Raw genomic sequence first — 13,935 nt, 5'->3', positions numbered from 1 at the left:
CAAATTTAATTAAATATTTCGCTCATTTCTTGTTTTTTTTGTTGTTATATCGTTAAGCCAAGCACGCCATCAGTTTTATGGTCGAATCATCTGCATATATTATATTTAGTAACATAAAAACAAGCAATCACGTACGAACAGAGCAACACCTTTACAAAAGATAAAAGAAGAAGAAACAAAAACAATATAGCATCATTATCGGAATTATCATTATCAACAGCTTTGACCGCAAAACCGGATTACAGAGAGCACAGCCCACACATAAAAATTCATTAAGTATATTAAAACAAACACAAATTAGAAACGTGAGCGAAAACATTTGCATTTTTATCGCATAATCTACGAATTTTGACGCTTTTTGCCACTGTTTTAAACAAGAAAACAACAAAATCAATATACAATATGTACATATATTTATAAACCCAACAAATTAAGGCTCAGCATTTAAAAAACACTTCCAAAGCGCTGCCGCTGCCAACAGTTTCTTGGGTGAAAATGTGCAAATCACATAATTTAATTGTACCAAAATTTGAAAACCAAATTTGTGTGACAAAAACTAAGAGCAAGACAGATGAAAGGGGCCAAAATTAGCCAAAGCAGCTCGAAAACAACGTCCAAACTTCTTGTAGTCAGTGAATTATTTCGCGCTAGCTAAAAATTGAGTTCATAAAATATGCAAAGATTTGTATGAATGAAATCAAATCACGAACGAATAAATGAAACCAAATTTTCAATGAATATTTGAAGAGGAAAAGGCAAGAAGCTGTTTGAACTTAGCCGTAATCAGACTCGAATTCCTAGCCTAAAAAACTTAATTAAAGTTATTAAACTGAAAACGGTTGGCGCCACCGTTTGGCCAGGCCTCCCCAGCATGGACCTCACACATGCGTCGTGGCAACTCATGTCGCCCGCTGGCTTATCGGGGCAATTATGCAGGCCAAAAAGGCAGCCGCCGTCCCACAGACAGATTTGTCGCATTCGACGCGATAATAATGCATGGCCACACCACTCGATTCGTTTCCCACTTTCCAGTTTCCAGTTTCCAGTTGCTCTCGACTCCCGATTCCCAATGGCTAACGGCCATAAAAGGTGCGATAAAAAACTAAAATTTCACAAGCCGCAAAGAGATGCACAGCAACGGCAGCGGCAGCTTCTGCGTCATCGGCCGACAGTCGAGAGGTTCGGCAAAGACCAAACGCCTTCAAAGCCGTCAAATCGCTGCTCATAATGGATGCCTTATCTGCGAGAATTGTTTTAACTACTACCGGAGTTTGTTTTAGGCCAGCTCGAGCGACCGTTCTCTCTGGCTTTGCGGCGGCGCTGATGGAGCACATTAATTTGCTCTGCGGCCCGCCAAAGTTGATTCGACTTGCGAAACCTGTAAAAACGGAAGCGCCGAAGGTTGGGCCTGCTTAGCCTGCTTGACTCGACTATCGATTGACCAAACTATCGACTCTCGCCTTTCGATACATTTAAGGCAGAAGACTTATCGAACATTTTGTATTGAAATTTTGCTTTATTTGTAAGCTGCGCTTAAAACTAATTAACATATTACAACTTAAGGCTCATATACTGCACACTGTAATCACAACAAAAGCTTAAATGGGGGCGACACCATCGCATCTGCATCTAATAAGCCAGAATAGCCGAAATACTGAAGCTATTGCGCTTCGTGGAAGTTGTTGCACGCGGCGAACTGGTCGGAGTGTTAGCTGCTGGAGATGCTGTGGATGCACTGGAAGTAGCAGCTGCCGTAGCTGGTGAAGTTGCTGCAGGAGCCATCGCAGGTGCTGGCGGCGTTGTCATTGGCGGCGGCGCTGCAGCAAAATAGTCCGCTGGTAGAAAGGCTGCGGCCGGTGCATAACCAACGGATTGCCGATACGGATGCAAGGATGGACTTAGGCATGGTGGCCCAGCAGCTGCCGGATAGTAGCCCGGTGACAAGCTGCGCTGCGAATCCACTTCGAAGTCCGCGCGCTGACGCTTGGCCTGGGGCGAATCACAGCTGCTCACGCTTGAGACGTCATCTTCGGAGTCAGCACTGGAGTTGGCGCTGCTGTTCAGCTTGCGTTTGCAGCGCGACTGGCCGGACTCGCGGAAGCCCTTGGCAAATGGATTGTTGTCGATCTTCAGCTTGGTAATACGATCGTTCTGCAAGGGAAGAAATTGACAACATTTTGGTTAGACTTATTGTAGACTGTAATTCGAGCTGGCTGGCGTCACGGAGTAGTCATAGACATGCAGCAAAACACTTGAGCCCTGGTGTCAATGCAGCAAACAATGAGCGACGTCTGTCACGACGGCTCAAGTGGATTTTGCGCATGCGGGCGACAATTAGTCGCTGACCCCCCGCGGCTGCAGTTATCTTATTTATCTGCTGGCCATGAATTGGTCTAGCTAGATGAAGAGTCTCATGAGTTACCCACCTGATAGGCCGTTACGGCGACAAACTCCGTTTCCGGAAACACGAATGCCTGCTGCGGTGCCCATGGCAACTGGGTGAGCTCGCTGCTGCGGATGACATGGAGACGCGGCTGATACTTGTGCATGCTGGCCAAAACAATCTGTTTCGATTGGAAATAGGAATGAAAGTTCATTAGTTATCATGAAATTGTGTCACAGGATCAAATGTCACTTACGTGTCCATTGCTGTCCAGTGTGTTGTTCGTCAATTTGACCTTGTTGAAGAGCAGTGCCTGCGACTGCCAGTGGGCGCCCGTTGCCGGACTGTCCGGATGGAGGTACATGCGCTGTGGGCTCTGTGGCTCGGCGCCGCCAGCGGGCACCCATTGGGAGCCGGAGAACTTGTAGCGGCAGTCGCCGATGGGCACCATTTCGAGCAGGACGCAGTAGCTGGTGTCCTCCTCCAGGCCGCTCAGCGAGACGCGCATCGAGGGAAACATGCGTCTGCAAGGGAACCACAAGAATAGAAGTTGATTAAGTGGACCAAGGCACAATAGGTATGCATTTTCAGGTGAGCAGTATTTGTTTGAGGTAGTCACATAAATCAAGGTGCTCTCCTCTTTCTAAGCGCAAAGAAGGCGTTGCCTGGCACTTTGATTTGTGGCCCAGCCTAACAAGTGTGTAATTATGAACAGCGGACAGCAGCGGAGCAGGCAGAGAGCGAGCGATCGAGCGACCGAGCGCTGCACCGATTTAAAACGTAACGTAACGAAAACAAATACCCAAAACCGGGTATATCGGACTCAAAACAATGCACGCTTTCGTTCTTCTATTGAGTTTCTTATGATTAATTGCAGGGAGCGCGGCGCATGGCGCCAAACAATTATTTGAGATCTGATCTGTCGGGCATGCAGCTTAACGGCTTCCAAATGTGGCGCTACGAGCAGTCAATGCATGCCTAATGAGCCGAGAAAGTGGACACACTGCATCTACTCCCCACGCACACACACGCAGAGACAGACACAGACACAGAGACATACACACGCAAACTGGTCAACTCATAATTATGTTAATTTCGAGCGGACAGCGATCGGTAGTCGGTAGCTATCAGAAAATATGCATAAGATACTCGACGAGGGCCAACAAAGCGATCCATTGTGGGCAAACGTGTGAAAACGCAGGTAGACAGCCAAGCTGAGCCCTATGTCCCAGAGACCAGGGCATGTCGGCATCTTCGTCTCGCAGCATTGTCAAATCTGGGCACAGATTTTGTTCTTTCTTTCGTTTTATGAGCGAACCGGCGCCAGGACGGCGGTTGCGGCCGCACTTGTTGTTGTCACTGTTGTCCGTCGCCGGCGCAACGAGCGAACTCCTGCTGCGTTTTGAATTATCGCTAGGCGCCACATTAGGCCACGGCCACGACCAAAGACAGAGCGAGAGTGAGAGAGAGAGAGAGAGAGCGCGCGAGCTGGGTCATGGCAAATATTGACATAGGCCGCGATGCACTTGACTTTTCAAGTTCTAGAGTATATAGACGACCTCGCACCTATTTGCATAGGATGTGGCACAATTCTCGGGAATCTTACCTGCCGCTCTTGGTGATGATCATTTCGGTGCCGATCTGATGGAACTGCTGCCACAATTCGTTGTTCTCCAACTTGGCCTCCACGCCCGGCAACGTCGGCCGTCTGGGCATCATAATTTGCTGCGGCTGTGCCATGTGCAGGGGCAGCATCGCCGGAAAGGGATCTGTGGGTTAGAATGTATATGTGTGTGATGAGCGTGTGTTGCTTAGAAGTTGTTTGGTTAGTTCGTTAGCTGGCTGTCGACTTGTTCTAAAATTGTTTATCGATTTATGCAGAAGATAAATTATGTCTGAACCGAATTGCAAAAGTATATTTATTAGCATGTATGTGAAGCAGTTAAATATTCGAGCGAATTGTAAATTAAAATGCCTTAGTGTAAATATATGCATCAGTTTTACAAAATATATGCATTAGTTTTAATGTGCAGTTAGAGAATATTATTCCGAATGAAACATAAAACATATAAATATGCATTTAAATGAATAAAATATCATTTTTGATAGATTACTTTAATCTATAATAATAAATTATAGAGGATAGGACTCTGAATAAAATATCATATTTGGTGGTTCACTTTTGCTTTTAGGGTTCTTCATCTTCAGCCTTTGCCGTCGGCAGTTGATTAACCCTTCTACTCAGCTATTGCCAACTTACCTGGAATGCGTTGCATGATCTGCTGACGGTATATCTCGTGGGCCAACTGCTGTTGCATTTGCATATCCATCAACTCGTGCATGGACAACATGTTGCAAATATTAATTAAACAGAGTACTTCACTTCACTACAAATAGACCACTTGCTGGACTTGTCTTTACTTCTAATGGGTATTTCTTTAGCGCTACGTTCGGGGTTCTTGCACGCACGACGTTTCGCAACCAACTGATCTTGAGCTGAGCGAAGTGGTTGCTTAGCTGCGTGCGCGTCGTAGCCGGTTCCAGTTCCAGAGCCCTGCAGCAGCAGCTACCTGCTCGACCGGTTTGAGTGACGGCGCAACCTGATTGGCTGGCTGGGCAGACGCCTACGCTGACTGCGGCTGCGGCTGCAACTGAGAGCGAGACTGTGACTGTGCTTCTGACTGAGACTTTGACTATGGCGCACTCGCTCTGACGACGATCGTGCGCCATTTTGTGTGAAAATGCGAGAGGAAAACGAAGCTGCTGGCGACAGAGGCAAAGGCAGAGGCAGAGGCAGAAGCCGAGGCAGCAGCAGCAATTGTGTGGACCGTGCTGCGCAGCTAGTGGCGAAGTTAACGCTTAGCACTGTTGATTTTCATCAGCCGCAGTGTTTTTCTGCGCCACTGGCTTTTGCGCTTCCTCTGCCGCTGTCCCGCCATCCCGCCATTCCGCTATCCCGCTCTGTTGCACTGTCAGTCAGACTTCAATGTGGCATGCTTTGTAATTCAGAAGTGAGATTTTCCACAGCGCGCCTGTCTGCAGCAAAGGCAGAAGCAGAAGCAGAAGACAAAGTAGTCGGCAGACGGCTGGAAAAATGCCCGTTGCTATTTTCATTTCTCCCTCTTGTGTCGATTTGCTCATGAGGGTCTTTGGAACTGTGAGTGGGACTACAACTGCAACTGGCGTTGGCTCTGGGTTTGGATCTGTTTCTTTTTGGGCATACGCCGTTTTTTGTGCCGTGTAATTAGCCACCATCTTGGCTCTTGCTGGCATTGTCTGGCATTTTGTATTTATGTATTTTATGCAGACAGGTGAAACATAAATTTTGTTGCTTTTCTTAATTGCCCGTTTCGGAATTTCGAAATTCCGCTGGCCATATACAGGCCAGTTGGCAGTTGCCAGTTTCTGTTTATTTGCCAGATTGCTCACCATAGTTGCCCGAAAATTTATACATTTTGGGTCTGTGCAGGTTCTGTACTATTGATTAGTGCTTGTCAGCACCGAAAATTGCTTCTAATCACAGTTGCTGCTGTGCATTTTCCCCGAAACCTAATCTCAAGTCGGCAGTGACTACAGGAAGTCGACACGAATGTAGAAAATGTTGATTTTCCTATGATTCATAGGTAAATAAATATTGCATATAAGGATTTGAGATTATAGGTAATGCCAGGTCAATGATTGTTAATAAAAAATATAATCTGAGAAGAATCTCAATTCTGATTTATTGATAAAGCTATGTGAGACATATAATACATTAAGGATTTTCTATTCCTAATGAAGTAAGTATGATGACCTCAACTGAAAATATGCCATAGAAATCGTATATTATATATTGAAATACATACGTCCTCCATTTATTCACATAGTTGAAAGAGTATGATGATTCTATGCGATATCCAGCATTCAGATGATTCCGTCTTACTTTCTGTCCGTTTACCTTTTACAATTCGAAATTTGGAATACACAATGTATTAACAGAGATCGTAAAAAAATTAATTTGGAATTTAAATAAATATCCAAAATAAATTTTTAATATCAAATGATTATACAAATTCTTAAAAATCACTTCGTTAAATGTCTTTATATGATGGTCAAGGAAGCTGTTGTTGTTTTATGCGATCCAAAAGAAAATAGTTGCTGATGTATGAAGACATTATTCACCTGTAGATTACAATATCCCAAGTCTATATATTATATACATACTTATATCTTAGCCCATCGAGGGTGTGAAAAATGAAAGAAAAACAGTATATTTTTCTCTGTTTTGGAGCTGGAGCTTCAGAGTTTGACAATTTCCTTTCCACAGTGCTCCCTTTGAGATATACCAAGAATAATTTAACTGTCGATGGATAATGAACGAATAATATGACACTTTACTTGCTTAATACTATCTTATATAATGCTATTATTTGATAATAATTCTTCTTTATATAGCACAATTTAAATATTATGAAAAGGTGTATTTCATATCTTAACACTATTTAAATACAAATAATTTTTGAAAATTGTTTGAATTTGAAAATATGACATTATCTTGGCATTGACATTGATCTTGAAGAAATACGCAAATATATTTAGAAACTCCACACATATTCATGTACATATGTATATTATATATGATATCTATGAACACAGTCGCCGTGACATCTCCTTGGCTAAGGCGACACTTTCATGGGAATGTCTCCAATACAATTTGCACTTCACCTCAAGCGATACGACGAAAGCAAATAATTTCGAGCTTGACTTCACTGCAAACGGACTAGAAAGGATTCCAGCTAAAGGCAATGCGAATTCGCTTGCCGCATTTCGGACAAATTAGCACTTTTTGACAGCGTAGACGGCATGTTTCCGGTGAAGCAGCCAGCCAACCAAGCAGCCATCAGACTCGGATTCACTCCCAGACTGCGGCAGATGTATGTTGGCTGCCAATGGAACCCAAAGCGGGCGCCAGTGCATCGTAAAATATTTGTACAAATAGCCAGCGCAAACTTTATTTGACAAAAACACAAAGGGAGGCGAACAAAAGATATGAAATCGAATCGTTTCACGCCTGCTTGCAGCGCGAACCGACAAAGAATATCGGCAAACGGGAACAAAAGGCCCAGACAGTCGACTGGACTACTGGATGCTGGGCAGCTGAGCAGCTGGGCTGCTGCAGGCACTTTTATGGCTTATCAGCCGGATAGACCAGTTGAGTCAGGTGTAATTGCGTCACTAAACGGTGCAATCGGCAAGGCAAAGTGGGCAAGGTCGTCGACGCGACAGTGACAACGCCCACAGAGCGGACAGAGGCCATGGTGTGAACTAAGCTGTAGCCGGGCGATTTCTCGTTCTCGTCCAAATCAACTTGAGATGTTCTGCGGGCTCGTACCTGACAAAGAGACGTGGGACGTGGGACATGGGACGTGAGCGGCTGCCAATTGAAGCAATAATATTCTATTGTCCTTTGTCGCGCGACGCGACAAGTGGCTGGCAGCGGGCACTTTTAAGGAGCGCTTGGCGCCAGAGGCAAAGATCCTGCAGTCCTTTGAGTGTGGCTATCTGCCGACTCTGCATCTGCACTCGGACAGTAGCTGCCTGGCGACATGTGTTTGGCTGTGATAAGAGATTTGACGCAGCTACCGTTAGCCATCAGCCAATTGGCTGTCGAAGAGGCAATCAGCAGCACAGCTCCACAGCTCGGCTGCTGCGGGCGACAGCCCACATTGACTGCGGACAGACCATGTTAAATCTGAGGGCTAATTAAAAGACTCGAATGTATATACATAACATATGTAGACATGCATAAATAGCTAACGAAATGCATTTATTAAAAGACCATCAACATTGTGGTTATTGGAGCCATAATCAATGGGCAGACAGGTTGCATTTGATTCTGCCCCTGGAGGGCACAACATATCAATAAATCATGGATAACCCTAATTAACCCATGCGCAGAGAAAGGCCGTGGCTCTGGATTGTCACCTGCACCTGGACAACCTGTCCGTTGGAGCATCAATATATATTGTACTACAACAAGTTACACATAATTTATGAAAACAACAAAAAGAGCATCATAAAATAATATAAATGATATAAACGACACTGTCTGCGCCTAATAAGCCGCACTGTGAGGCGTTGCCCAGCCCCGAATCCTGAGAAAAACAAGCATAAAGATGCAAACTATGCGATAAGTCGTCAGTTCCAGTCCCAGACCCAGTCTCAGTGGACGTCGACGTCTACGTCTCTGTGTTTTAGGCGCCTGCAACTAAATGCTAAACGAGTTAACTCGCTGATAGAGATCTTTGGGTAAATACTAAGCTGCAGCTCAAGGTGCGTTGGGCATCATTAGGGCAACTGAAGATAAAATACAACAACAACAACAACAACAGCATCAGCCCAGAAGACCCAAGCCAACCGACGATGATTTAATTTTCCATCACGCTTTCTACCACGCTAACGCTAAAAGACGAAAAAAGTGTAGCCAAAAAAATAAAAATAAATAAAACAAAATAGAGAAGAATCTGAAAAAGCAACACCAGCATGGGTCAGACTCGATTTTGAATGATCGATGGACTGTCGTTGAGATGATCACTTCTCGTGGCTGCCTAGCGGCTACTAGTTGAGATACTTAACGATGAGCCACCGAGCCACCGAGCCACCGCTCGACCCAGTGCCGAGCATTATAATTTGTTAAGATGTTTGCTTCGATCGTTGGATCGCTCGATCGATCGCTGCAACCTTTTCCCAATAGAAATGGCCCCCTCCCTCTCTCTCTGTTCCTCTACCTTCCTTTTCCTTTCCACTTCTTTACATATTTGTGATTCTCACGTTGTGAGGCTCCACTTTAGCTGGCTACCCCGGACAGAGCCTGTCACAAGATCAGCAATCCATAAGTATCTGTTAGATGCATTATGGCCAGGCGCCCACAAGTGCCGTGGCCCGAGAGAGATGAGGCTACTGCTGATCGCAGCGATCATCTAGACGTCGCCACCAGGGCGCTCTTATCAGCAGTTCGGCATCTGGACACATTACATTGCTACTTAAGATACATTCTCCGGGCTGTGGTATCGATTCCCAGCGTTTCGCCATATCGATTACAACGTCGCGACACGACCGACTCGACGCAGGGGCAGGCGCAGGCGCAGGCGGCTTCCCTTTGCGTTGGCCTAGCGGCAATTGACCTGAGCACAGAAGTCGATCTATGTAATCGATACGGGATCTCACTCAATCTCAAACTCGATCTCAATAGCAAACGCGTTTGCGATCGCGATCGCGATCTTTGCCAAGCAAATGCCCATGCGATCGTTTATTGCCTCTTCCTGCTCTATGTAGAGCATCTGGCGGCCTTCCACTCTGTGATCTTTGTGTCAGTCTAGGGCGGCTGCGATCCGCTTGAGTTTGTCATTGATCAACGATTGCCATTGGCCATTTGGCAGTCGCTTTGCATGGACCCGATCGGCCATGAGCTGATCGCGAATGCCCAGCCAGTTGGGCTGCCCCTCATTTAGCATGCCACTCACAACTTCATCGCACTAATTAAAATAAATTCTGTCAGACATTCTCGTTTAATTTTTTCGCGCACCTCCATTTGGACTTGCTGCCCATTTCATAACAGCAGCAAATGAATAAAAAACCGCAAAAGACTTTCTAGCAGCCGAATGACAAATACTCTGCAAATTAGAAATCATAAAGATTTACAGAACTTTAGTAAATATTTTCTTTGATAAGAATAGATATATTTTATAGATATAGATATATTTTATAATTGATTATTTTTTTAGATGTCTTAATAAGAAGAAGCTTAAAGTAATAAATGGATTAAAGCTATGATGATCTATACACTGGATCATTGGATATGGGCTATCAATGTCTTAAAGATTTAGAAAATAACCTATTAGTAATAGTCTCATTAAAAAAATACTATAAATAGAAAGATGAAATAGGAACTTCATCTCACTAAAAGGGAGAAAGAGAAAGAGAGCTAATGTTACATAATGTATGATATGTTTGCATTACTCTCCATTAGAGTAGAGCCCAACGAACACACAAAGTACCAAAGTCGAAGCGAGAAAACATGCAATAAATACGTCAGGTAATACGTCAAATGCTCCAATGGAGACGGTGGCGCAGACCGTGTTCGCTCGCCCGGGACGATTTAAAATGCACATTATTAATTAGTTGTTATAATTGCATTTAAAAATCCATTAATATTTATAGAATTCATAATAAATAATGAGGCGCAGTCGCAGTGGCGGAGTGGCGGTCCCTGCCCCGCTAACGTGGCGACAACGGACGCCCCAAGATGTCAAAACAGTCGACGAGTCGACATCCACATTCGCATGGAACTGATGACTCCAAGTGGCACCAAGTTTGGCAATTTAGGCGGACAGCAATTTGGCGAGTTAGGATAGCCCCACGATGTGTGATCTGTGTCTGTGTGTGTGTGTGTCTCTCTCTGTGTGTGTGTGGCATTAGTATTTGGAACGGGTCGAGACGAAAATGTTTGACAAATAATTTGGAGTGTGTCCACTTGCATGTGAGAAATCTTCGAGTGGGGCATTCTCGTTATAACAAGAATTTTGAAACGAATCGAAAACTTTTTGCTAATTATAGCTAATTGGATTTAGCTATGGCAACTAGTTTTGCTTTTATTTCTATATACTAACAATATTAAATTATTATTTTATTTATTTACTATTTGTTTTAGTTAAAAGTTAGTACATTTTATTAGAAAAGCTGTTGTGACATTTATTTTTTATTTCTTCATATTTTCTGATATCTAAAATTACTATAATGATATATTCCTTTACATAAATTTCGGCTTGTTCTTTCAATATCTTTTACATCATATATTGACATATGTCAGCTTCAGTTTAATCTTATCCATTAAGTTATATTTCCAACACACAATCTGATCAATGTAGATCCTGTAGAGCATTCGTAAATTGTGAGTGAAACAAAATACTCGTGCTGGTATCCCTCAGCCGTTGCCTTTCTGGCGCTGCCTTCATAAATATTTATAACTCGTCATTGAGACCAATTTTTTATAACGCATATTAAATTGTAAATTAAAAACAAATTTCTGTTGACTTTTCTCCACTCGCACACTGTGTTTTATTGTCTCGATATTGGTGTGGTATACATACACACATATATGTGTGAATGTATTCATGTGATCTGGCTGAGAGCCCAAAAACTGAACCCATAATTAAATTTTAACATTTCCAACTTTTTATATTCCGTTTTCAATTCGTTTGCTTGTCTCTGGCTGCGCTCGCAGTGCAGCGAATGTCGCCTCCGTCTTTGTCTCCATCTCCATCTCTGTCTCTGTCTCTGTCTCTGTCTCAGAGATTCTCAGGCCAGTTCGGAGTTCTTCTGACCGCTCGGCTTGTGGCCGATGCTTCGCAGTCATATCAGCGAAGGGTGAAATATATCACTGGCGCCAACGTACCGCCCGCTGTGCCCCAAACGTGGTAAATTTTTTATTGCAGCCGTTTAGGCGAGCGTTTGACTGTCAAGGACATCAATCAAAAATTCTGTTGGTTCTCCTCTCGGGCCCAGGCTGAGGCTGTGGCTGTGGCTGTGGGCAGGGCTGTCCATTTGTTGTTTGTTAACTGCATTGACACAATAATAAAGTGTGGGCCCCATTTGATGGCCATGGGCTGCGGGAACCGAAGCTTTTTTGGGTTTTCAGACGCGTTAATATGATAATATGCACCTCTGTCTAGGCGGGGTATCTGTTGCCAGTCCCCTCTCCCCCTCTCTTTTTTATGAAATAAGCAATTAAAAATGGATTTGTGGCACCATCATGCTGGCAGTTTAATGACCGTCATTTAATTGGATTTCAATGTTTTGTCTTTTATGCAGCCCCACAGCGGCCCAGCTTTAGTTGAAGCTGGAGACGCGCGGTGGGTCCTGTTGGCCACTGACCTGTCTCACATGGACAATATAGCATCTTTGATGGCAAGACTGTAATTAATTTAAACATTTATATAGGCAGTCTATGAAGCCCCGACTAAATGCCGTGGGGTTATCAAAGTTGTTTATGGCTTTTTATGGGACGTGATTGAGTTATGAAAGCTGAGATGCGATGACAGCGCGCGATAGCTGGAAAACTCTAGCCACAAGCAATGAGCGTTTATGTCTAGGCCCATGCAAAGTCTACTAAATAGTCAAAACTGACACGAAACTGCACTTCGACATGGGACGGGCACACACAACGCCTACTGAATGTGACTCTGTTGCAGCACTTGACGGGATCTGATCCTTGTTTATGTTATGCATTAATCAATTCTTAACCAGACCATTTCAATCAGAAGCAGAAGCAGATACTATATATGTATATATGTTGCCTACACGCCCACTAAATGTCGTCCTAACTAGGACAAGCCCTCAACGACATGCCCACATAACATATATCCTCCTATATGTTGGGAAAATTGTGTAGACAGTTGGTCAGTTGACGAGCCCGGCGACTGGCGCGACGTCTCTCTTAATCACGCCCCTGTCTCCAGCAGTCGCATGTCGACTGACCCAAACCCAAATGAATCAGTTTCTCTCTTTCTCAATCTCAGTCTCCCTCTCTCTTTCTGTGTCTGTGTCTGTGTCTGTGTGTTGCGACCTATAAACTTATCGTGCTTCCTCTGGTCTTTCTGTAGTTCTCAGCTCAAGATCCCACAAGTTGCCTGGAAATCGGTTTTAATATGTGAATGCGTTGATTGCCTCTGCTTTTTAATAAAATGATAACTTTTATGCCAGCCAAATATTTCATTTCCTCTTCGACTACGGTGACGGCAACGACGACGGCGACAGCGACAAGAACAGAGCAGAAAGGCAGAAACGTAAAATCATCATCAAGTAAAAGCCAGATAACATACTCATTAAAAAGCAACGAAATTTGTATACCCTATATTGAACCTGTACTCAATGATATGATGCAATTTATTTATTCTGTGATCAAATTACATATAGTTCCTATTGCTATTAACTGTTAAATTAAATTACACAAATCCATTATAATAAATAAAATTATCAAATTATTCATCTATTTATGCTTGTATTTCCCATCTACTCTTTTATCTTTCATAAGTTTTTGCATTTCATGGATATCGAAGATTTCAATTAAAAGATATTGCTTTTTAAACATTAAATGTTAATCCTATTCTATTAAGCTACAATTCTTGTGCTTAAATTATATTGTATTACCATATTTAATATTTGAGAATGTTGATATGTTTCAGATTAACTCTTGATTTGGTTACTAATAATATGTTTTCTTTAATAGTAGAAGTAATAGATAGATTCACTATATATATATGTATGCAAATATATAACATAGAAATTATTAATAATAATATTTTGTTCTATAATAATAGAAACTATTTTCATTACTTTCTCTTTGCAGATACATTTTTCCCATAGCTGATTTACCGCAATCAGTCCCTTCTCAGTTTTGGTAATGGGTATGCTAACATGAGCATATAACAACTATGGAACAACTTTGGCCCATGAATAATCAGTTGCCAGCACAAATTGGAGACTGGTCTGAACGTATTTGCACCTCTGAATTC

At 43.2% G+C, this 13,935-nt stretch overlaps 1 protein-coding gene and 1 long non-coding RNA gene across 2 annotated transcripts; both read right to left on the bottom strand.

The window, feature by feature from the left end:
* Positions 1–1,502: 1,502 nt before the first annotated feature.
* On the bottom strand, positions 1,503–4,875 carry LOC6583375 (T-box transcription factor TBX6). The gene is made up of 5 exons (XM_002009009.4): positions 4,644–4,875; positions 3,990–4,152; positions 2,640–2,907; positions 2,427–2,564; positions 1,503–2,151 (listed from the first exon to the last, which is right to left on the bottom strand). Exons 1-5 carry the CDS (start codon positions 4,732–4,734, stop codon positions 1,630–1,632), a joined length of 1,182 nt encoding a protein of 393 aa, XP_002009045.1. The 5' UTR covers positions 4,735–4,875; the 3' UTR covers positions 1,503–1,629.
* Positions 4,876–6,208: 1,333 nt separating this feature from the next.
* On the bottom strand, positions 6,209–6,923 carry LOC26527935. Its single transcript, XR_001449178.3, has 3 exons — positions 6,761–6,923; positions 6,587–6,695; positions 6,209–6,520 (listed from the first exon to the last, which is right to left on the bottom strand). It is a non-coding gene; the product is annotated as an uncharacterized LOC26527935 (long non-coding RNA).
* Positions 6,924–13,935: the final 7,012 nt, after the last annotated feature.

The sequence above is a fragment of the Drosophila mojavensis genome, unplaced genomic scaffold (genome assembly GCF_018153725.1).
Source record: "Drosophila mojavensis isolate 15081-1352.22 unplaced genomic scaffold, ASM1815372v1 contig_74, whole genome shotgun sequence".
In the NCBI taxonomy this organism is placed as follows: domain Eukaryota; kingdom Metazoa; phylum Arthropoda; class Insecta; order Diptera; family Drosophilidae; genus Drosophila; species Drosophila mojavensis.
The sequence above is the reverse complement of the archived record's forward strand: the minus strand, read 5'-3'. Positions and strand labels throughout refer to the sequence as shown.